Here is a 25,132-nt window from a genome sequence, read left to right as displayed (position 1 = left end):
CGACAGACCGACAGACAGACAGACAGACAGACAGACAGACAGACAGACAGACAGACAGACAGACAGACAGACAGACAGACAGACAGACAGACAGACAGACAGACAGACAGAGCCAAACTAAACATTGAGCTAAACATTTAATTCTTTATCAGTGTATGAGGTGTTAGCATTATCTATGTAATCTTTTATCAGTATATAGCATGCTCGCAATAGCTAACCATGTATTATCTTAGCAGCCACTTGTGTCATGTAACCGGTTATTAAAATCCTGTATGATTGAATTTGCTAACTACTTATTTTTTTTACCCCCATTTAAACATTTGATTAAAGCTCTGAGAGATGGCTGAGGTGATGAGTTCATTGGAGCCAGGAAACGAGGACTTCAGCACTGGAGGAGGGCAGGATCAGCTGGGGGCAAGCTCTGTCAAGGTGGGTCTCTCAGTACCACTACAGCAACGCAAGTTCGCTACGGTGCATCACTCTACAGCAACGCAAGTTCGCTACGGTGCATCACTCTACAGCAACGCATGTTCACTATGATGCATCACTCTACAGCAACACATGTTCACTACGGTGCATCACTCTACAGCAACACATGTTCACTATGCTGCATCACTCTACAGCAACACATGTTCACTATGATGCATCACTCTACAGCAACACATGTTCACTACGGTGCATCACTCTACAGCAACACATGTTCACTATGATGCATCACTCTACAGCAACACATGTTCACTACGGTGCATCACTCTACAGCAACACATGTTCACTATGATGCATCACTCTACAGCAACACATGTTCACTACGGTGCATCACTCTACAGCAACACATGTTCACTATGATGCATCACTCTACAGCAACGCATGTTCACTATGGTGCATCACATGTTCACTATGATGCATCAGATGTACCCCTAACTCTAACCTAACTAGCTCTAACCCTAACAACTAGCCCTAACCCTAACCTAACTAGCTATAACTCTAACAACTAGCTCTAACCTTAACTTTAACCAACTAGCTCTAACCCTAACAACTACCTTCCTGTTGGCCATTGTGTTTTCAATAGATCTGTCTGTAAACATAGTTTGCATCAATTCAGTTTGACCGTGGATCACTGACTTCTCTGCTTCCTAAACTCAACACCCCCTGTAAAAAGAGAGCAACGCTTGAGACACTTCAACACTCAGAGTCTTCATCAGAGTCAGAGGCTCAGGTGAAGGTTGAGCAGTGTCAGGAATTCTGAGCCGGAATCCTGTGTTTTCCGGTGAGGCTCCGATGCTCCGATACCCTCCTGCCAAACGACCAAAAGGATCGGGTTTGAGAGGACACCTGATCGACCCATCACCTGTAGCCCCGTCGCTGTGACCCCAGAGAGGGAGGGAGGCTTCCGTCTCACAGCGTCGTGTGTGGAGCCGATAAAGAGCCCGGACCCGAGCGCCACAATAACATGTGACACATCGTGCCGTGGTTCTTGACCTCTGGCAGCGGGGGCGGGGCCAGGGTTAGGGTGACGGTAGGTGGGCGGGAAGGTTTTGTCCGACAGCGCCTGACATTTGAAGCGCCTGTTGAAGGTCCTGCTGTGAGGGAGCAGAAGATGTTCTAAAAATAGAAGAGTAAAATATTAATGGAGGGCTGTGGAGGGAGAAGCGCACCACCTTGGGATGAACCAATAGTATATAGCTGACATATACCGTATATATATATATATATATATACATATATTTATGTATAATATGCATAGATAATATGTTTACATTATATATAATTTCTAACAAGTTGACTTACAAGGTAGGGCGGTTCATTAAGGTTCATTAAGGAACAGATAGGGGTTAAGGGCTCTTTATGGTTCCACGTTCATGCAACGCAAGGGGGTAACGGACCCCTCACGTCCTTGCGGACCCTCCTTGCGTCCACCGCAAGGGCCGGACGTGCGCCTCCCAAAAATCGTAACCTTCCATCGAGGCGACGCAGCAGCGAGGGCTGTGATTGGTCCGCTCACTGAAACCCGACGCAGAGCCATAAGCGTTCACGACCGCGTCGAAGTGTCTGCGTGGTCGTTAGCGGGAACGTGGGACCATTAAGAGCCCTTTAGACAGTACAGAGACAGGTCATTAAGGAACAGGTAGGGGCTAGACAGTACAGAGACAGGTCACTAAGGAACAGGTAGGGGTTAGACAGTACAGAGACAGGTCATTAAGGAGCAGGTAGGGGTTAGACAGTACAGAGACAGGTCACTAAGGAACAGGTAGGGGTTAGACAGTACAGAGACAGGTCATTAAGGAGCAGGTAGGGGTTAGACAGTACAGAGACAGGTCATTAAGGAGCAGGTAGGGGTTAGACAGTACAGAGAGGTCATTAAGGAGCAGGTAGGGGTTAGACAGTACAGACAGGTCATTAAGGAGCAGGTCAGGGTTAGACAGTACAGAGACGGGTCATTAAGGAGCAGGTAGGGGTTAGACAGTACAGAGACAGGTCATTAAGGAGCAGGTAGGGGTTAGACAGTACAGAGACAGGTCATTAAGGAGCAGGTAGGGGTTAGACAGTAGAGACAGGTCATTAAGGAGCAGGTAGGGGTTAGACAGTACAGAGACAGGTCATTAAGGAGCAGGTAGGAGTCAGGGAAGAGGGATCCATACATATGGGTCTTCTCACCCTTTCACCACCTACACCTCACCCCAGTGAGTCTTGAGTCTCATGCGGAAGCCGGTGAGAGACTCTGCAGGCCTGACATCGGCAGGGAGCTGGTTGGGACTTTGTTGTTCGACCTTTGGTTGCTCTTAGCGACGGCGCCGCCCGGCTCCAGCTGGGGTCATTGAGCGGAGCGCTGTAGCCGGGGTGTGTGGTCGGACCAGCCCTAACCATCGCCCTGCCATTCACATGGATTATTGATTAGAACACAACCCATCCACTTGAATTAAGCACTAGCTGCACCATTAGCCTTTATTGCACTGGCAGCTTATAGCAACATCAGTCCTGAGTTGGACCCCCGTGTGAACACGTCGATGTCCCCCAGATGTTTCCAGGTCCTAATGAGAGGGTCCCCAAGCTGTCCGAGAGACTTCCCTCCATCGTGGTGGAGCCCATGGACTCCTCGGAGGTGGAGAGTGGGGAGCTACGCTGGCCCCCCGTCGAAACACGCTCCGCGGAAACACAAGAGCCCAGACGCACGGCCCCACCCTCCGCCCGGACCCCTCCAGGCCAGACCCCAGGTGAGAGAGGCAAGGCACACGAGGGAGGGATGGAGAGATGGGTCGAGGGAAGTCCGTAGGAAATGAGGAAGACATCTGGAGAGGGAGGGAGGGAGGAAGAGAATGGGGGAGATAGAGATGGAGGCAGGGAAGGAGGGGAAGCATGGAAGGGAGGGATGTTAGCTGACATGGTGCATTAGTTGCGTTTTCTTCCTGGGGTTGGTTCTGTTTCTGCGGAAAGTTTAGGGTTCTGTAGGGTTAGGGTTCTGTTCCTGGAGTAAGATTAGGCTTCTGTTTCTGGGGTTAGGTTTAGGGTTACGTTCCTCGGGTGGGTTCTGTTCCTGGGGCTAGGTTAGGGCTAGGGTTCTGTTCCTGGGGTTAGGGTTCTGTTCCTGGGGCTAGGTTAGGGCTAGGGTTCTGTTCCTGGGGCTAGGGTTAGGTTTATGTTCCTGGGGTTTGGTCTCAGCATTCGGAGGTTAGGGTTAAGGTTAGGGTTCTGACTGTCCGTGTGTCAGCAGAAGGACCTCTGTCTTCCAGGTGAAGCTCTGGTCGAAGGTCCAGATCCACCCGGGGAAGACCAGCAGGAGACAGACTGATCTCATCAGACCTCGGAGCCCACCTGACCATCAAACACCTAACCCTGATCTCCTCAGACCGTGGAGCCCACCCGACCATCAAACACAACGTGCACACACAAAGCTGTGTTGTAAACGGATCAAATACATCCATAAAACGCACTGTTAGGGCTAGGGGGAAATGCACGGGCGAAGAACGCTGGTCCTTCCTGGCCGACTCGTCGGGCACCACATTTCCATTAATTACTATTTTGAGTTTGATGAGAAGTTTACTTAAATATGGCCAAACTTTCCCCAGTCTGGTGATCTTGCGGTCGACAAAGGCGTAAATCTTGCTGTTTGTAGGATCATTTCGTCCGTATGTAGTAACTTCACGGGGAATCTGACCCTGGTCCCAGAATCATGTTCTCATTACCTATGTATGGTCAGCATTACCATGACACTATGCTGATGACAGCATCATCGCCGTTACACCAGAGAGCCACTGGGGCCCTGAGTGGGTTAACCTAGGCTAACCCAACTGTGGTGCCCCAGGGTTACGGATAACCTAGGCTAAACTTACCTTAACCTTAGTCCCTCTCCCGTCTGCTGTCCACCATGGGACCTGATTTTGGTAAAAATATGTACGGTAATCAAGGACATATCATTTTTTAATCCAGTTTGAATTCTGTTATTAATTACAAATGAACGTTGTCAATTTGAAAGAGAATTTTGCAAGTCATGAAAGTCGCAGGTTGTTGAAGAACAGTAATGTTACAGTGAGGTGGTGTGAGGCAGATCAGTAGATTGTGTCGCCGTACAAACACACCAAACAACAGCATCTGGGAGCCAGCAGCGTTGAGAGAGAGAAAGTGATGCTGTCACTTTCTCCCTCCGATTTTGGGGTGTGAAGTCATTCTAAATATGTATTTTCACAGACTTAAACTTAGCAGCAAACTGCAATTGTCTTGACTTGCACAACTCTTTTTTAGATGGACAGACTTCAAGACTTCTTCAAGTGTATTTCATGGCACAATTCCGCAGGGACACACATTATGACATGGTGAGCTGATGAATCTAATTCAGTGTTCACTCATTGGTTAATGTCAACCCTATCTACCCCCATCCTCCTCCTCACTCCCAGTAGCCTCCCTCCCCACACGTGGTGACCGAGCCCAGTGAACGTCTGCGTTCCACCACAACAGCCATGTGTGCCAAACGCAGGAGATCTCCAAACCACATGTGGTTTAGAAACCATTTTCAACGTGTAATAATGAGATGTTTTAAAGGGATACTACACAGTTATGAGGCTATACATATCTTGTCAGTGCATTTCCGTACCAGTATGTCTACAGTGTTATATGTATTATTGTCAAAGTGAATGTATTTATTTGAGCTGTTTCTCGAAATCTATGAGCAATAACTCTAGACAGAATAGACGTAGAGTTGTATTTCAATGTAAAACCTTTGACAGATATTTGTATTTATTTATTTATTTATTTATTTAACGATTAAATGCTTTGATTATTATATAAATATAAATATTCTGAAAATCCTAATACCATGTTATGATTTTTTTAATGTTTCAGTTTTGAGATTGAACCAATTTCTCTACAGGTAAAATTCTCCACACTTTATCTGTACAGCAATTATGAACAACATACTTAGAAATAACTTCCATGGATCAGGAAGGTGTAGAAAGAAGGCAGGAAGGTGTAGCAGGAAGGTGTAGCAGGAGGCAATATGGAGCAGGAAGGGTTAACAGGAAGGAGGGTGTGGCAGGAAGGAGGGTGTGGCAGGAGGGAACCATAGGGCAGGTATGGCCTCGGGCACCTACTACTATCCAGATGAATGACTCAGTAATACAGAAATATAGTGATGACTATATGGCTGTCTTTTAACACTATGGATGCAATAAGAGGTTAAAGAATGGTTCGTAGCTCCGGTACCTCCTCTATCCCACGTTTCTCTATGATACTTATATTATTTTATATCTAAGTATTTATATGGTAGCACTTAAAGAAGTTGCCTTGGTTATTTTATGAATTTGTGAACATCAATGATACAGCGTGTTTTTGTTCCATCTCCGTTGCTGAATTAACTTACATAGATTACGTCAGCTAAATGAAAGTGATGTGATGGTTAGAGAAGGGAGGGGGAGAGAGTGAGGGAGAGGGAGAGGGAGAGGGAGGAGGGATGAGGTTGGTTTTGATGATGTTGAAGTGTCGACCACTTTCATCTCCTCACATGCAGGCTTCAAACGGGTCCTCTAACTTGATAGAGAGAGAGAGAGAGAGAGAGAGAGAGAGAGAGAGAGAGAGAGAGAGAGAGAGAGAGAGAGAGAGAGAGAGAGAGAGAATGAGAGAGAGAGAGAGAGAGAGAGAGAGAGAGAGAGAGAGAGAGAGAGAGAGAGAGAGAGAGAGAGAGAGAGCTAAGTAGATGCTCCAGGGTGGTCGACTCAACCAGCCGCCCCCTGTGTAGAGGGGGGTCACTGGGATCAATAGCAGCAGAGCCAGGCTGTTGGTCTGGGCGTAGCGTGGGTAGCTAGCAGGCTAACACCCCTTAGAGGTGATACTCCAAGTGAAAAATATTCTACATTAAAATACCAATCAAATGCTTTACAATCTAATATAATATATAATCAAATACTATACCAGGAAATAATATTTAATCAAACACACTCAAATAATATAGAAGGAAATGCACTTAAATACTGTAAAATCAAATAATGTACAATCAATGTTTATTTAGAAATGTATTTGTATCCAATTAAATACTATATACTGTACAGTAAAATATTATAAAATCAAATAATATAAAATCAAATCCAATACCTATATAACACTATACAAAACGATTAAACATAGATGATATAGAAATTTGATTCTCTCTTTAATACATATATATATTTTTACTCAATAAAACAATGAAATATAGATGATTTAGACCCTGGACTCTCTCTATAATACATGTATATATATTTTTTGATTTAAAAGGTGTCGGACATCGCCTCCCACTGGAAGAGATGCACAACAGCACCCATAGGGCGACACCACAGTGTGCTCCAGGTGTTGTAGGCCTACAGGGCAGAACACTGACCAGAGTTTTTCACGACAAAAAGCTTTGTTTTGGTGCAGGACTAGTTTTGAGCCGCTAGACACACGGTCCTTATAGTTTGTTGTGCATTTAAATCACTTCTAGGAAGGTAACCAGCATAGTGGTGTTTACTGATTAACTATTTAACTCCTCCTCTGATATACGTGCAGGTCCGAATGGGATCGTGTTCTTATCATAGACTTGTTTTGTATGAAAAAAATAAAAGATTTCTCAACATAGCAGGGATCGCTCCACCCTGCGGTGTTACCTCGTAAAGGTGAGGAGGTAAGGAGGGTGAAGAGAGTGAAAGCAGGTTGGTCGACCAGTTCGCTGCACGAAGGGCTTTGGAAACCTCGGCTCTACTTACTGGGTTGTCACACAAGTAAGTCGATTGTATCTAAAACCGTATTTATGTCCATGTGTGAGGTCTACATTGTAAATGCCTACATTGAATGCGCGGTGATATGGTATCTGAAAAAGTTTGAGTTTTACTTTGCGTAGGCCTAACTGTGTTTTTATCGTTGAAGCGAAGCAACAGTATTTCGCCCTGTGATTGGCACCGTGAATTGTAAAGCGTAGGCCTACGCTTTTTACTATTTTTTCCTTTTTACTCAACACAATTCAACTCGAAAGTGGACCTGTAAACTTCCTAATCCTCTAACTGTACTTTCGTTTTACCTGCTCACCTGGGGGTGTGGCTCCGGGTGGACGTAGAGGAACTCTGTGTTCTGTTCACATTGTTCGCGTTCAAAGTAAATGTTTTTATCATTGAAAAATTGAAACAAATGTGTCGCGTTACCTCAGAAACTGTTTCCAGAATGAGTATGAACTGTGATGTTAAAAATATTTGCAGTTGTTGGTGATTGAAATCACTAGGGAAACACTGTCACTTGAACTTATGTAAACATTCGTTGATTGGAATATTAAATGATAGGCTGTTCGGTGGGTTCCTCAGATCAAACGTTGTGAAGATGGAGGGTTCTGGAGTGGGAGGAGGTTCCCCCGCATCCTCCGGCCCTGACCTGAGTCTGAATAGTCTTCCCCCGAAGTCGTTTGGCCGTAGTAAGATCCGTCCAAGTTTAATTTTAATGAAAACATTCGCAGACCAGACCAAACTACATTGTATGATAAACTGTTCAACTGTGAAAAATGTTAACTTATATATTTAAAAGTTATATATTTTTTCATATATTTACGTATATTTTTATTGTTTGCCTAATAAGGAGCATTAATAATTAGTTTTTTGCTGTGGTAACTGACATTGAGCTGATCTATTTGGTCTTTTATCAAGAATAACATAGTTAAACCTCTTCATGCATACCTTGCTGTAAACTACGGGGAAAACCGAAGGAGGCCACACAGGTTGGACCTGAGTGACCAGCTTGTCCTTGTTATCCAGCTCAGATCCTTTTGTGTATAAAACGAACATGCAGACAAGTCAGTTGGACTTTCCCAGAATGCTTTCTGTTTCTCAGGCTTGAGTGGCAATTCTAGCTTGACGTCCCCTTTGAAGACCAGCAGTGGATTGTTCCAGAAGAAGGAAGATGGCAGGACTGGGGAGACGCAGGGCAACGGACTCCGACATTCTAAAACACTACCAGGTAAGATATTCTAGAAAAAACTTGAGTGCATTTGTGTAACGTTCTCGAACACTCCAGTATAACGTTCTGGAAGGAACAATAGTATAACGTTGTATAACACTAGTATAAAGTTGTGGAACTCACTGTGGGATGAATATGAGAATGAAGGATGAATGATAAATGAATGATAAAGTAACTGGTGGATGACGGTGTTGCGTAGAGATGGCGTCCCCGGATGGATTTTTCAGCTTTGGTTCGATACGCCGCAGCCTGCGGTTGAGCAAGAAAGACAAAGAGAAGGAGCAGAAGAAGGAGAAGGAGCGAGGAGAGAAGGTGCCAGAGGAGGAGGAGGAGGAGGAGGAGGAGAAGGAGAAGATGAAGATGAAGGAGGTGGTGGACAAAAGGGAGGAGGTATCCGAGTTCTACACACTTCCCGAGGTCCTTTCTACCCCCCTGTCAGGTACGGTTATAAAAGTGTTCTACTTGTTAGGTACAGTTCTAAAGGTGTTCTTCCTGTTAGATACAGTTCTAAAGGTGTTCTTCCTGTTAGATACAGTTCTAAAGGTGTTCTTCCTGTTAGATACAGTTCTAAAGGTGTTCTTCCTGTTAGATACAGTTCTAAAGGTGTCCTTCTTTGGCTAATAGTTATCTAATAATACTGTTGAAAGACAATTAGATAACTAAGCCTAACCCATTGCTAAATATTGCTAAAGCAAATCCAAATTCCAGTTTCCAGAGGAGAGACCAGACCCACTGAATGGTGTTGGTGTGGTAGCATAGAGCTTGAACTATGTTGTTTGTATATACAACTCCTGTTCAGACCTGTTTAGCCAACAACAGCTGACAGTAAGTGAAAGTCTCCGTTTATAAGTCCTTCCCTAGACACCCCCCTCTACTAAACCTGTATGGTATGTCATAGGGGAACTAATGAACAGATTAAATAAACCTGAGAGAACATGCTGGTTTTCTTTAGTTCATATTCTCTCTCTCTCTCCTGCCCATCTCCTCCCATCTTCTCCTCTCCACCTTTCTGCTCCTCCCCTCCTTCTTCCCCCTCTCTTCTCCCATCTTCTCCCCTCCTCCTTTCTGCTCCTCTCTCCTCCTTCTTCCCCCTCTCTTCTCCCATCTTCTCCTCTCCTCCTTTCTGCTCCTCTCTCCTCCTTCTTCCCCCTCTCTTCTCTCATCTGCTCCTCTTCTTCCTTTCTTTTCACTCCTTGTCTACCCCTTCCCTCCTCCCATTGCCTTTCTCCTCCTGCCCCTCTCTGCTCCTATCTGCCTCTTCTCCTCTCCGCTCTTCCTCTCCTCTCGGATTCTTCACACCTCCTCTTCTGTCCTCCTTTCTGCTCCTCTTTCCTCTTGCTCCATCACTCCTACTCTCTCCCTCTCTTCATCACTCCTCCTCTCTCCCTTCCTCCTCTCCCCTCTACCTCTCCTCCTCCCTGCACCCCACCCTCCTCTCGGCTCCTCTGCTCCTCCCAGTGATGGAGATCAACAGGCTGATTGAGGGGAAGATCCTGGGGGAGGCCCATCTCAACCTCCTGTCTCTGCGGCAGGACTTCCAGGAGGCTCAGGGTGGGGGGGGGGAGGGCTCAGTGGAGCTGTGCAGGAAGGAGAAGGACCTGCACCTCCTCTACAGGGCGCTCAGGGACAAGCTGAAGGCCGTCGTGCGCGACGCCAGCGACCCGCACCTCCTGCTGGCCGCGGCCCGCATCGTGCAGGAGGAGGAGCGGCGGGAGGGGCAGCCGGGGGGGCTGGGGGCGCCGGGGGGCTGGAGGGGGGTATGGAGGGAGGCGGTGGGGGAGGGGGTCCACGCCCTGGTGGCCGGCGTCCCCCTGGACGGCCCGGAGCAGGAGCCCGCCTGGCTGGGGGTGCACCTGGGCCTGCTGGGCCGGGCCCTCGTGCAGCACCTGGAGAAGGTGAAGAGGGACCTGCGCTGGGCCTACCCGCCCAGCTTCCAGGTGTTCAGCGCCTACGTCGGGGCGCAGCGCCTGGAGGTGGGGCAGCACGTCACCAAGCTGCAGCCCCAGGTGAAGGAGCTGAAGGATCTCTACGCCCTGCTGAACTGGATCCTGAACTCCTACCAGAGGTACAGCCACCCCCCCCCTTAAGGAGGTCGAACCCTACAGACAGACAGGAGGTCGAACCCTACAGACAGACAGGAGGTCGAACCCTACAGACAGACAGGAGGTCGAACCCTACAGACAGACAGGAGGTCGAACCCTACAGACAGGAGGTCGAACCCTACAGACAGACAGGAGGTCGAACCCTACAGACAGACAGGAGGTCGAACCTTACAGACAGACAGGAGGTCGAACCCTACAGACAGACGGTCGAACCCTACAGACAGACGGTCGAACCCTACAGACAGACAGACGGTCGAACCCTACAGACAGACAGACGAACCCTACAGACAGACAGGAGGTCTAACCCTACAGACAGACAGGAGGTCGAACCCTACAGACAGGAGGTCGAACCCTACAGACAGACAGGAGGTCGAACCCTACAGACAGACGGTCGAACCCTACAGACAGACAGACGAACCCTACAGACAGACAGGAGGTCTAACCTTACAGACAGACAGGAGGTCGAACCCTACAGACAGACAGGAGGTCTAACCCTACAGACAGACAGGAGGTCTAACCCTACAGACAGACAGACAGACGGTCTAACCCTAGTGTTGGGGGCAAACATGGCAGTGCTTTTCTTTTGAAAACCTCCTTCTTCCTCCCTTTCAGTGAGAAAATCATGGGTAGCCCGTGCCTCCATCCAGAGATGAAGTCTGAGTCCATGGAGCTGATCCTGGATGAGGCCTTCCTCGATCAGCTCAGAGACAAGTACTGCAGCCGGATCCAGGTGGGCTCTGATCTGTTTAGTACTGCGGTTGTCCTCCAGGGGGCAGCATGGCTTTGCTTATCTCCTGTTAGTCATTTAGCACAGTTGGATTCTGGACCCAAATGTTTTCCTCTGCATTATATCATGATTAGCATTCAGCAGCATTGTTAATGTTGCAGTGGCCAAGGACATTCAAGTGGATATCCCTACATCTTAGCTTCAGGGTTAATCTGTAGGTTCTGTGCAACCCTGGCTGGGAATCCCTGAGGATATTTACAGGCTGAGGTCAATCAAAGCATTCTGTTAGAATTGAGGAGCCTCACAAAGTGCCGAAGAGCTGCAGGAATCACAAGCAGTTGCTGCAGCCAGGGTTGCCAGATTGGGCACAAAATATGGCCCAATCTGGCAACACTGTTCCTGGTATCATTTGACCTAAGAGCTAAAAACAAGTCATGAGATTAAAAAACAATGAGATTCTCTCAGACGCTGGGGCCTTAAGGGGTTTCTTAAGGACAGGAAGCGATTCCGTGGCACTGTGTTGCTAGGTATCGTAAATCAAATCCCACATGCAGTGGGATTTGATTTAGTGATCAGTTAACTCCTACTGACAGTCAATTTCAAATGAAAGTTTATTTCTACTGACCAATCTACTTGCATTGTAAGTCGATCTGGATAAAAACTGTCTGTTAAATGCCCTGAATATAGCCCAGTTCAGACCAAAGATTCACCTTGCAACGGCTTGCAACGAGACGGTTTTAGAACGTCGCAGGGGCGGTGTGAACGGGTCGTTGCAAGCCGTTGCAAGGCGTCGCAAGGCGTCGCAAGGAGTCGCCAGAGATTGAACATGTCAAATCGCAAGGTCCAGTTTTAGAACGCGGCGATTTAACTATTCCTCTTCAGCCAATCACAGCACAGAACAACTTGTACGTCACGGCCTTACTCCGTCCCGGTACCGTACTGTCCACTCCAGCTTAAAAAGATCCGAAGTCGAGCCGACGTCAGATGTGAGTTGTCCAGATTGGCGTAGGCACCCTGTTTCTGCCGCTGAAGTACCCAACTGCGGCTCCATATTCTTGGCTTTATAACTCGCCGTCTTCTCCTTTTCATGATTAAAGCCACAGCAAAAACTGCGACCATTTCACTCTCACTAACATAATTAGGCCTGTTTATAATTAAGTTATCCATCTCCAAGTAGTTGAGCCGATGGTGAACTAAGACAGATCAATCTGAAATTCAACTAACGGAAAATGCAATGTATCCAACAACGGGTAATCTAAACTAACTGTAAGCTCCAGCTATTTACTCCAATGCAGATGTAGTGGAGAATGACAAAACTTAGTAACTCTAGCCAACTCTCAAGTAAAATAAAAAGAAAACTAATCGCAAACCTAACTAATCCCTAACCTACGCAAATGATGATGTTGCGGCTCTCAGCTGTGCCAGAGCGTTCACAGTTGCTATGGAAACCACCTAGCGTCGCAGCCCGTTGCAGCGCGTTGCAGCCGGTGTGAACTGCCCAGTTTTAGAACGTCGCAGCCCGTCTCGTTGCAAGGCGTTGCAAGGCGTTGCAAGGAGTTGCGAGTTGCAAGCCGTTGCAAGGTGAATCTTTGGTCTGAACTGGGCTTAAAAGACACACATTATTAACAAGCCTTATTATCTTATTGCTTTGGATAAAAGTGTCTGATAAATAAAAGTGTTCTCCATTTAACGTGACTCCATGCTGGAAGAATATAAATTACAGATTAATTAAAGTAAGTTATAGTTCTGACGTATACACGTTATCATATATGTATTCCATATTTTTCTGTTACCACTGTCCATTAGATCGACCTGAGATTCTCCCTTGAGAAAATTATAGAAATGGAAAAAGAGTTCTGGAGGGAGGAGAAGTCCTACGAACTGGAAGAGGGATGCCTCAGTTCTCCGAGTGAACTGGACATCCGGACGGTAGGCTGCTCATCAAACCCAGCAGCAGCATGTTGTTGTGCTAGCCTAGGGTTAACTCCCCCTGCCCCTTCCAGAGAGTCCAGGGGATAGTTACCTGGGCTAGACGACTGGACGCCCATCTGGAGCTGAAGGCCATCCGCTCTTGTTGTGAAGAGCTGAAACTATTTCCCAAGAGGTAAAACGGACAGCAATTGCAATACTGTTTATTTGTGTCGTTGTTATTAACAGAATAATGATTAGGTAATCCACAAGAACACGGGTAGAAGAGACGCAAAACAAACACAAACACAAACACTCTTGTTGCGAAGCACATTTCACACGTGTGGAAGTGAAAGAAGAGGGTCGAGCTGTCGCGTGGAAAAGAGGAAGATGTCAGAAAAGGGATGTTACACCGGAAACATGTAACAAATATTGCATATATTGAACACCCGACGATAAAATCCACACAGACTTTCCATTATGTCACAAACAGACGGGTCAGAGAGAACAGAGAGGTCGTTAAGAAGGAGGTAGGGGTTAGACCAGTGGTTCTCAACCTTTTTTGAGCAAACTTCCCCCCCCCCCCCCCCTCTGGCGCCCCCCCCCCCCCCCACCCCAAATAAACAAATAAACAAAATTAAATAAACTAATAACCCCACTCACACTCGTGTTATATTGCTTAAAGGTGTCATTGCATCGTTTTTCATTGACTTTGCGGTGGTCACTAATAGCAATGAATGCCCTCGGTTTTGGTGAAAATAAATATTAATAAATATGAATGAATATTCATGACATGCAAATGTCTCACCTCTGATTAGCTAACAGCACTGTCCCATTACTGTAATAAACCCAATTATACTTCGAGAGAGAGAGAGAGAGAGAGAGAGAGAGAGAGAGAGAGATCACGCGGTGGCAGCCAGCGGCATGATAACTGTTGCCATAGTTACGCATCAGTGGTCGCAGGCTGAAGAAGTGTCTCTATCTACTGGCCAAGAAAGAAGAGTTGAGGAAGAAATGGTTGGATTGAACATTCATTCACCGTGACCGCGGTGCGGGCACTCCCGCGACTCCTGGCTGCCACGTCCCCCGTCGTGCCCTGGCCGCGGCACCCCGCGGCCACCGTGACCTTGGGCAGTTAACCCGTGAACTTGGGTTATGTTTATCATCGTTGCTATAGAGATCATGACGATAGCTGATGCAACGGGAGTCCGGGCGTGTGCAGGACCGAACCGCGCTGTATGACCACTGTTACACTGAGCATAGACAGTGAAGAGTAGTTGAGACGGTAGAAACCAATAAATGAAAATAGGCTATGTATTTCAGGTAGCCTATTTTTTCCCCCAAAAATATTGAAAACCATGAAAGTTTAAAATCCCCCCCAAAAAAATTTAAAAGAAAATCACGTTACCAGCGCCCCCCTAGGTTGTGCGAACGCCCCCCAGGGGGCCATTGAGAAACCATGGGTTAGACAGTACAGACAGGTCATTAAGGAGCAGCTAGGGGTTAGACAGTACAGAGACAGGTCATTAAGGAGCAGGTAGGGGTTAGACAGTACAGAGACAGGTCATTAAGGAGCAGGTCGGGGTTAGACAGTACAGACAGGTCATTAAGGAGCAGGTAGGGGTTAGACAGTACAGAGACAGGTCATTAAGGAGCAGGTCGGGGTTAGACAGTACAGACAGGTCATTAAGGAGCAGGTAGGGGTTAGACAGTACAGACAGGTCATTAAGGAGCAGGTAGGGGTTAGACAGTACAGAGACAGGTCATTAAGGAGCAGGTAGGGGTTAGACAGTAGAGAGACAGGTCATTAAGGAGCAGGTAGGGGTTAGACAGTACAGACAGGTCATCAAGGAGCAGGTAGGGGTTAGACAGTACAGAGACAGGTCATTAAGGAGCAGGTAGGGGTTAGACAGTACAGACAGGTCATTAAGGAGCAGATAGGGGTTAGACAGTACAGAGACAGGTCATTAAGGAGCAGGTAGGGGTTAGACAGTACAGACAGGTCATTAAGGAGCAGATAGGGGTTAGACAGTACAGAGACAGGTCATTAAGGAGCAGGTAGGGGTTAGACAGTACAGACAGGTCATTAAGGAGCAGGTAGGGGTTAGACAGTAGAGACAGGTCATTAAGGAGCAGGTAGGGGTTAGACAGTACAGACAGGTCATTAAGGAGCAGGTAGGGGTTAGACAGTACAGAGACAGGTCATTAAGGAGCAGCTAGGGGTTAGACAGTACAGAGACAGGTCATTAAGGAGCAGCTAGGGGTTAGACAGTACAGAGACAGGTCATTAAGGAGCAGGTAGGGGTTAGACAGTACAGAGACGGGTCATTAAGGAGCAGGTAGGAGTTAGACAGTACATAGACAGGTCATTAAGGAGCAGCTAGGGGTTAGACAGTACAGAGACAGGTCATTAAGGAGCAGGTAGGGGTTAGATAGTACAGAGACAGGTCATTAAGGAGCAGGTAGGGGTTAGACAGTAGAGACAGGCCACTAAGGAGCAGGTGGGGGTTAGACAGTACAGAGACAGGTCATTAAGGAGCAGGTAGGGGTTAGACAGTACAGAGACAGGTCCTTAAGGAGCAGGTAGGGGTTAGACAGTAGAGAGACGGGTCATTAAGGAGCAGTTAGGGGTAGACATTACAGAGACAGGTCATTAAGGAGCAGGTAGGGGTTAGACAGTAGAGACAGGTCATTAAGGAGCAGGTAGGGGTTAGACAGTACAGAGACAGTTCATTAAGGAGCAGGTAGGGGTTAGACAGTACAGAGACGGGTCCTTAAGGAGCAGGTAGGGGTTAGACAGTAGAGAGATGGGTCATTAAGGAGCAGGTAGGGGTTAGACGGTACAGAGACAGGTCATTAAGGAGCAGGTAGGGGTTAGAGTACAGTACAGAGACAGGTCATTAAGGAGCAGGTAAGGGTTAGACAGTACAGAGACAGGTCATTGAGGAGCAGGTAGGGGTTAGACAGTACAGAGACAGCTCATTAAGGAGCAGGTTGGGGTGAGACAGTATAGAGACAGGTGAAGCTCTGTCTGAGTAGTGGTTAATTAATATTCGGGTTGCTCTTTTAGACTATGCTGTCTTCGGTCGCTGGCTCTTTTAGACAATACCGTTTTTCAAACAGGCGGTCACTGGCTCCCTAAGATGAATGTGTGTCTCAAGAAGAGCTCCAGATAGCAACCCCAGAGCCCAGGAGTCTAGCAGCCTGGTTTGGTTCTGTGTGTGCTCAGCCTTATCTGCTGCGGTGTTTCCTGTGCAGGTTTGAGGAGGCGTTGATGAGCTGCTGTAGCTCGGCTGAGGTTAATACTTTGACTCCCGCACTCAGGGCCATGTACCTAATCACCTCCATCAACACCTTCATCCTCGTCAAGTAGGCACCACCTGCACCACCTACACCACCAGTCTCACAACCTACACCACCAGTCTCACCACCTACACCACCAGTCTCACCACCTACACCATCAGTCTTACCACCTACACCATCAGTCTCACCACCTCCACAACCTGCAACACCAGATAAACCATACCACTACAGTAAGCAACACATACACCACCAGCTAAACACTACAGTAAGTCACTCCGCTTCCTGTAAACCAGGCTGCGCTCTGCTGGGACTTGCTCAATCGTTGCTGGCCACCTGCCAACCTGCTAACCTGCCAATGGCCTCAGATAACCCTTACAATACTAAGCCCTACCCTGAACAGAGACTAACTAACCCTGAACAGAGACTAACTAACCCTCAACAGAGACTAACTAACCCTGAACAGAGACTAACTAACCCTGAACAGAGACTAACTAACCCTGAACAGAGAGCAGTCTAATCCCATGACCAGGCGTGGTCACCCTGATGGTTTGTTAACAGCGGGTCACTTGTTGAATTGATTTATAGATATGGTTTTATTCAATATTATATCGTGCTTCATATTACTGAGGATGTGACAGCAGCTGTTCTCTGCTGGTCCCTCAGGCAGCACATGGAGCAGCACCGGGCCAGCTGTCCCGAGCCCGTCGCTGACTTCAGCCAGGAGGTGGACCTCCTGCTAGGGAGGCTGGCCCTCCGCCTGGAGGACCAGTACAAGGACGACATCGAGGTGGAGATGAACCCTAGCTCTGACCCTTTACCCTGACCCTGACCCTAACCCTAACCCTTTACCCTTACCCTTACCCTAACCCTTTACCCTAACCCTAACCATAACCATAACCCTAACCCTAACCCTTTACCCTGACCCTAACCCTTTACCCTGACCCTAACCCTTTACCCTGACCCTAACCCTTTACCCTAACCCTTTACCCTAACCCTTTACCCTAACCCTAACCCTTTACCCTAACCCTACCCCTTTACCCTGACCCTAACCCCAACCCTTTACCCTAACCCTGACCCTAACCCTAACCCTTTACCCTAACCCTTTACCCTAACCCTAACCCTAACCCTAACCCTAACCCTTTACCCTAACCCTACCCCTTTACCCTGACCCCTAGACCCAACCGTCGCTCCGAGATACGGAAACTGCTCTGCCCGTCGCCCATATCGCCGGCGCTGACCTCTCCATCACCTGGCCAGGCTGAGGAACCTTCCCTGAAAACGAAAAAGATAATCATCTTTAAGAATAGTTCAAATCAGAAATCGGACCCAGGTTGCGATGAGAGTCACCCTTGCCCTCTCACGCCTCCTCTGACCACTCCTGCTGTTGTTGCCCTTGCCCCAGTGGGGAAAGATCCGAGTCGCCAAACCCCGACTTCTCCTTCCTTTTTCTCTTCCTCTATGCTCAGGGCTTCTTACCACCAGCCCTGCATACACCCCCCTACGAACCGCAAAGCCACTATGTGGTCCCTCGCCATCAGAAAACCCATAATCATCACGGGCGATTCAAACTTGGCCCGGATCCCAAAAAGAAAAATGGATGACATCCAAATAGACAGCTTTCCAGGAGCCACATTAAGACACCTAACAGCCATCTTGCAGAAACACACATCTCCCAGATCGGACACTAAGCTCATCTTGTTGTCTATTGGCACAAACAACTGCCTCAGACAACAGACAGCCATCACAATAATTAAGGACACCCGACGTTTAATTAGGACGGCCAGAGAAACATTCCCCCTCCAGGGCCAGAGATACCGTTACCCCTCATAACGGTATCTATCAGGCTATCCGCCAGCCAACTCCGTTGTGTCAAGTCTTCTAATGACTTTGTGAGGGAGAATATCGAGGACGTTGACTCACGCGCTGGGTACCTCAACACACTGTCGACGCTTAAATTCCAGACCGTCCATGACAATATCCATTGGACTCCGGGGACAGCGAAGTCTATGCTGGACGATTGGCTGACTCGGCTGGGTTTATCCCTCTCGCCCCTCCATCCGTCCCGGTCCTCATAACCTCCCCAGCATCCTTTTCCTTACCATAACCTCTTCCCTCCCCCTCTCCTAAACATAACCATTCCCCCATATTTTATTCCTTTTATTGATTTTATTTCATTTCTTTTATTTGATTTTTTGGAAGCAAATGTTTTTAACGTATCTTTAAATTGCTTGTGCCCGTGCCCTCCTCTCCTCTAGTCCCATGTGTTGCTGCATGGCGCATGAGGTAGCGCCCTAACCCAAACCTAACCCTTTACCCTAACTCTACCCCTTTACCCTGACCATAACCCCAACCCTTTACCCTAACCCTTTACCCTGACCCTAACCCTTTACCCTAACCCTTTACCCTGACCCTAACCCTGACCCTAACCCTTTACCCTAACCCCAACCCTTTATACTGACCCTAACCCTTTACCCTGACCCTAACCCTTTACCCTGACCCTAACCCTTTACCCTAACCCCAACCCTTTATACTGACCCTAACCCTTTACCCTGACCCTAACCCTTTACCCTAACCCTTTACCCTGACCCTAACCCTGACCCTAACCCTTTACCCTAACCCTAACCCTAACCCCAACCCTTTACCCTGACCCTTTACCCTAACCCTAACCCTTTACCCTGACCCTAACCCTTTACCCAACCCCTTTACCCTGACCCTAACCCTAACCCTTTACCCTAACCCCAACCCTTTACCCTAACCCCAACCCTTTACCCTGACCCTAACCCTTTACCCTAACCCCAACCCTTTACCCTGACCCTAACCCTAACCCCAACCCTTTACCCTGACCCTAACCCTTTACCCTGACCCTAACCCTTTACCCTGACCCTAACCCTTTACCCTAACCCCAACCCTTTACCCTGACCCTAACCCTAACCCCAACCCTTTACCCTGACCCTAACCCCAACCCTTTACCCTAACCCCAACCCTTTACCCTTTACCCTAACCCTAACCCTTACCCTGACCCTAGTCTGGCTGAATGGAAGTGGACAGCGTCTGTTGCCTAGAGTCGGATTTCACCGCTACTCCTCCCCTTCCGGTTGCTGGCCTTTCCCCCCGGCACTATATTGCATGGACACCGGGCTTAGCCCCGCCCTAGACGATTGTGATTGGTTTAAAGAAATAAAAACAGGCCCGCCCAGTTTCCCCACGGATAGACGGCTCGAGGTAGCGTGGTTCCAGACCATTCTACTCGCTGTAGTTTGGTCTGGCTTTGCGAGACTACCCTGACCCTAACCCTAACCCTACCCCTTTACCCTAACCCTAACCCTAACCCTAACCCTAACCCTTATCCTAGCCTCATAAATCAGATTTAAGATGAAGTATCCAAAATCGGTGAGCAGACTACCTTAAGTCTGGGACAACATTAGGGCTGACCTGTCCGACCAATCAGAACCCTTCCCCCTAAACCCTAAGACCTCTGCGATGTTTCAGCCCTACATGAGGAGGATGATGACCAGGAAGTGGCTGACCAAAGATGAAGACTTCAAGAGGCTTCAGAGTCGGACGGAGCTGCTCTCAAAGCAGTGCTCCCAGATGAGGCCTCCCACTGTCCAGGTGAGGGTAACACCACCACGACAACTACACCACCACTATACTACCACTACACCACCTCTACAACTACACCACCACTACAACTACTCCACCACTACTACACTACAGCTCTCAGAGCAGTGCTTCCAGATCATCACTAACCCTCCTGGTCATTGCTGGATAAAACACCGTAAGTAGGACTTGGGGTCGGCTTAGCTCAGGAGGTAGAGCATGTCGACTTGTAACTAGATGGTCGCTAGTTCGATCCCCGGCTCCCCCTAGCCGAGTCTCGAGGTGTCCCTGAGGGAGACGCCTCACCCTGACTGCTCCTGACGAGCTGGCCGTCGCCCTGCGTGGCTGTCTCCGCCGTCGGTGTGTCAACGTGTGTATTAACCGTTGTAAGTCACTTTAGATGTACTTGGCTTGAGGCCACAGCGACCAGATCAGGAGGAACAGCGCTGATGTCCTCAAGGAGGCGACCGTCCCTTCCTGTTTCCTCGGCCTCGCTCTGCTGCACACGACTCGTGTACTTCACACCTTTTCACCGGCCAACTGGAACGTCCAGTGAATTGACATTCTGACCCGTTGTTGTCTTTAAGAGAGGAGCGTCGCTGGTAATACATGACAGGAAGTGGTGGATGGCGCCGGTTTGACCCCGTGGGTCAGGTGACCATGTTGATCTTCCTGTTGTTGGGATGTTTCGCTAGGGGCTGGTGGACCGACTGCACCACCACGCGGCGAAGGACTACATCGCCCAGCTCATGAAGAACTCCTACTCCTGTAAGAACAGGAAGCATCAGAAGGGGGCGGAGAAGCTGCGGCGGCAGTGGGAGGAGCTCAGCGGACTGTTTATCGACATGGTAACAGCACGCTATGCTAACCGCAGCTACACCAACATACACTAAACTACCACTTGGACAACCCTACCCCACGACGTTACACAACGCTACAATATACTCACCGTACACTGCCCTGCAACCACACCACCACTACAAATATCCAACTACACCGCCACTACTACACTACAGCTACACCACCACTACTATACTACAACTACACCACCACTACTATACTACAACTACACCACCACTACTATACTACAACTACACCACCACTACTATACTACAACTACACCACCACTACTATACTACAACTACACCATCACTACTATACTACAACTACACCACCACTACTATACTACAACTACACCGCCACTACTATACTACAACTACACCACCACTACTATACTACAACTACACCACCGCTACTATACTACAACACCACTACTATACTACAACTACACCACCACTACTATACTACAACTACACCACCACTACTATACTACAACTACACCGCCACTACTATACTACAACTACACCACCACTACTATACTACAACTACACCACCACTACTATACTACAACTACACCACCGCTACTATACTACAACACCACTACTATACTACAACTACACCACCACTACTATACTACAACTACACCACCACTACTATACTACAACTACACAACCACTACTATACTACAACTACACCACCACTACTATACTACAACTACACCACCACTACTATACTACAACTACACCACCACTACATCTACACCATCACTACTATACTACAACTACACCGCCACTACTATACTACAACTACACCACCACTACTATACTACAACTACACCACCGCTACTATACTACAACTACACCACCACTACTATACTACAACTACACCACCACTACTATACTACAACTACACCACCACTACTATACTACAACTACACCACCACTACTATACTACAACTACACCACCACTACTACAACTACACCACCACTACTATACTACAACTACACCACCGCTACATCTACACCATCACTACTATACTACAACTACACCATCACTACTATACTACAACTACACCACCGCTACTATACTACAACTACACCACCACTACTATACTACAACTACACCATCACTACTACACTACAACTACACCATCACTACTACACTACAACTACACCATCACTACTACACTACAACTACACCATCACTACTACACTACAACTACACCATCACTACTACACTACAACTACACCATCACTACTATACTACAACTACACCACAACTACTATGCTACAACTACACCATCACTACTATACTACAACTACACCATCACTACTATACTACAACTACACCATCACTACTATACTACAACTACACCACAACTACTATACTACAACTACACCACCACTACTATACTACAACTACACCACAACTACTATACTACAACTACACCACCACTACTATACTACAACTACACCACCACTACTATACTACAACTACACCACCACTACTATACTACAACTACACCACCACTACTATACTACAACTACACCACCACTACTATACTACAACTACACCATCGCTACTATACTACAACTACACCACCGCTACTATACTACAACTACACCACCACTACTATACTACAACTACACCACCACTACTACACTACAACTACACCACCGCTACTATACTACAGCTACACCACCACTACTACACTACAACTACACCATCACTACTACACTACAACTACACCATCACTACTACACTACAACTACACCATCACTACTACACTACAACTACACCATCACTACTACACTACAACTACACCATCACTACTACACTACAACTACACCACCACTACTATACTACAACTACACCACCACTACTACACTACAACTACACCATCACTACTACACTACAACTACACCATCACTACTACACTACAACTACACCATCACTACTACACTACAACTACACCATCACTACTACACTACAACTACACCATCACTACTACACTACAACTACACCACAACTACTATACTACAACTACACCACCACTACTACACTACAACTACACCACCACTACTACACTACAACTACACCATCACTACTACACTACAACTACACCATCACTACTACACTACAACTACACCACCACTACTATACTACAACTACACCACAACTACTATACTACAACTACACCACCACTACTACACTACAACTACACCACCACTACTATACTACAACTACACCATCACTACTACACTACAACTACACCATCACTACTACACTACAACTACACCACCACTACTATACTACAACCACACCACCGCTACATCTACACCATCACTACTACACTACAACTACACCACAACTACTAAATTACACTTCAACTGTACTACACTACGCTACTTCCAATTTTTTTATTGATTAGAATTCCACACATGAGTGGCTCCGACCCCTGGGAGACCATCTCAGTGAGATCATCGGACGAGTGGACAAGAAGGACATCAAGGACCACCTCCAGCCCCTGGTGGAGCAGTACCCGGACATGAGGTGAGGCCTGGTCAGAGCTCAGTAACCAGACCTGAGGCAGGGTCAGAGGTCAGAGCTCAGTAACCAGACCTGAGGCAGGGTCAGAGGTCAGAGCTCAGTAACCAGACCTGAGGCAGGGTCAGAGGTCAGAGGTCAGTACCCAGACATGAGGTGAGGCCTGGTCAGAGCTCAGTAACCAGACCTGAGGCAGGGTCAGAGATCAGAGGTTAGTAACCAGACCTGAGGCAGGGTCAGAGGTCAGAGGTCAGTAACCAGACCTGAGGCAGGGTCAGAGGTCAGAGGTCAGTAACCAGACCTGAGGCAGGGTCAGAGGTCAGAGGTCAGTACCCGGACCTGAGGTGAGGCCACAAACTAACCCAAATCAGCCCCATATCTCCATGGAGATGACCGGTTCATGTAAAGGATCATACCTGTAGTCGTGGTTAGGGATATTACACCGGAAATATGACTTCTGTTGGTCTTCAGTTGGTTCAAACTGGTTCTGATTCTCAGAGAGAAGCATCTGGCCGCCGTCCTCTACTTCTTACCTCTTTAACAGGTCCTAGCTGGTTCTAACTGGTTCTTCCTGGTTCCCAGGGAGAAGCACCTGGCCGCCATCCTCTACTTCCGCGGTCTGATTCGGGGCCGTGAGCGGCAGGCCGTTCTCCGGCGCTTCTCCGAGCTCCAGAAGGAGGCCGGCCCGCGGGCGGCCGGGGCCAGCAGCCGGGCGGCCGGGGCCAGCAGCCGGGCGGCCGGGGCCAGCAGCCGGGCGGCCGGGGCCAGCAGCCGGAGTCTGTTCAGAGACATCCAGCCGGCAGGGAACCCAGGCTGGACGCTGCCCTTAGGCTGCCTGGGCTGCGGCCCCAGCTAGCCCCCAACCAGCCCCCACCCAGACCCAGAACCAGCCCCCACCCAGACCCCCAACCAGCCCCCACCCAGACCCCCAACCAGCCCCCACCCAGACCCCCAACCAGCCCCCACCCAGACCCCCAACCAGCCCCCACCCAGACCCCCAACCAGCCCCCACCCAGACCCCCAACCAGCCCCCACCCAGACCCCCAACCAGCCCCGACCCAGACCCCCAACCAGCCCCCACCCAGACCCCCAACCAGCCCCCACCCAGACCCCCAACCAGCCCCCACCCAGACCCCCAACCAGCCCCCACCCAGACCCCCAACCAGCCCCCACCCAGACCCCCAACCAGCCCCCACCCAGACCCCCAACCAGCCCCCACCCAGACCCAGAACCAGCCCCCACCCAGACCCCCAACCAGACCCCACCCAGACCCAGAACCAGACCCACAACCAGACCCCACCCAGACCCAGAACCAGACCCACAACCAGACCCAGAACCAGACCCACAACCAGACCCAGACCCCCAACCAGCCCCCACCCAGACCCCCAACCAGCCCCCACCCAGACCCAGAACCAGCCCCCACCCAGACCCCCAACCAGCCCCCACCCAGACCCCCAACCAGCCCCCACCCAGACCCCCAACCAGCCCCCACCCAGACCCCCAACCAGCCCCCACCCAGACCCCCAACCAGCCCCCACCCAGACCCCCAACCAGCCCCCACCCAGACCCCCAACCAGCCCCCACCCAGACCCCCAACCAGCCCCGACCCAGACCCAGAACCAGACCCAGACCCAGACCCCCAACCAGCCCCGACCCAGACCCA

At 48.7% G+C, this 25,132-nt stretch overlaps 2 protein-coding genes across 4 annotated transcripts in view; both read left to right on the top strand.

Moving 5' to 3' along the window:
• The window catches only part of LOC132457425 (LBH domain-containing protein 2-like), a 6,641-nt gene extending 2,667 nt beyond the window's left edge, over positions 1-3,974 (top strand). Inside the window, exons 3-6 of the mRNA XM_060051725.1 lie at positions 331-429; positions 3,017-3,212; positions 3,729-3,798; positions 3,847-3,974. Coding sequence (XP_059907708.1) covers positions 340-429; positions 3,017-3,212; positions 3,729-3,787 — 345 coding nt within the window. The 5' untranslated portion in view covers positions 331-339 and the 3' untranslated portion in view covers positions 3,788-3,798; positions 3,847-3,974. The remainder of the gene's footprint in view (positions 1-330; positions 430-3,016; positions 3,213-3,728; positions 3,799-3,846) is intronic.
• Positions 3,975-6,820: 2,846 nt separating this feature from the next.
• LOC132457258 (exocyst complex component 3-like protein 4) lies at positions 6,821-24,478 on the top strand. Of its 3 annotated transcripts, XM_060051455.1 has the most exons (15): positions 6,821-7,223; positions 7,475-7,593; positions 7,797-7,903; positions 8,317-8,442; positions 8,642-8,881; positions 9,901-10,507; positions 11,157-11,274; positions 13,078-13,200; positions 13,275-13,375; positions 16,438-16,548; positions 17,146-17,269; positions 19,972-20,094; positions 20,778-20,930; positions 23,354-23,475; positions 24,052-24,478. In XM_060051455.1, exons 3-15 carry the CDS (start codon positions 7,813-7,815, stop codon positions 24,323-24,325), a joined length of 2,313 nt encoding a protein of 770 aa, XP_059907438.1. In that variant the 5' UTR covers positions 6,821-7,223; positions 7,475-7,593; positions 7,797-7,812; the 3' UTR covers positions 24,326-24,478. The 3 variants fall into 3 exon arrangements, with proteins under 3 accessions (XP_059907438.1, XP_059907439.1, XP_059907437.1); XM_060051456.1 differs by lacking the exon at positions 7,475-7,593 and having other exon boundaries at positions 7,797-7,900; XM_060051454.1 differs by lacking the exon at positions 7,475-7,593 and having other exon boundaries at positions 6,822-7,223.
• The last annotated feature ends 654 nt before the right edge of the window (positions 24,479-25,132 follow it).

The sequence above is a fragment of the Gadus macrocephalus genome, chromosome 5 (assembly GCF_031168955.1).
Source record: "Gadus macrocephalus chromosome 5, ASM3116895v1".
NCBI classification, from domain to species: Eukaryota; Metazoa; Chordata; class Actinopteri; order Gadiformes; family Gadidae; genus Gadus; species Gadus macrocephalus.
Note: the sequence above shows the minus strand (reverse complement) of the source record. Positions and strands in the feature narration are given on the sequence as shown.

Coding starts and splice junctions, on each gene's coding strand:
- LOC132457258 (XM_060051455.1), top strand. CDS start 7,813: ATGGAGGGTTCTGGAGTGGGAGGAGGTTCCCCCGCATCCTCCGGCCCT. Junction 17,270..19,971: donor AGTACAAGGACGACATCGAG/GTGGAGATGAAC, acceptor GCGATGTTTCAG/CCCTACATGAGGAGGATGAT. Junction 23,476..24,051: donor GAGCAGTACCCGGACATGAG/GTGAGGCCTGGT, acceptor CCTGGTTCCCAG/GGAGAAGCACCTGGCCGCCA.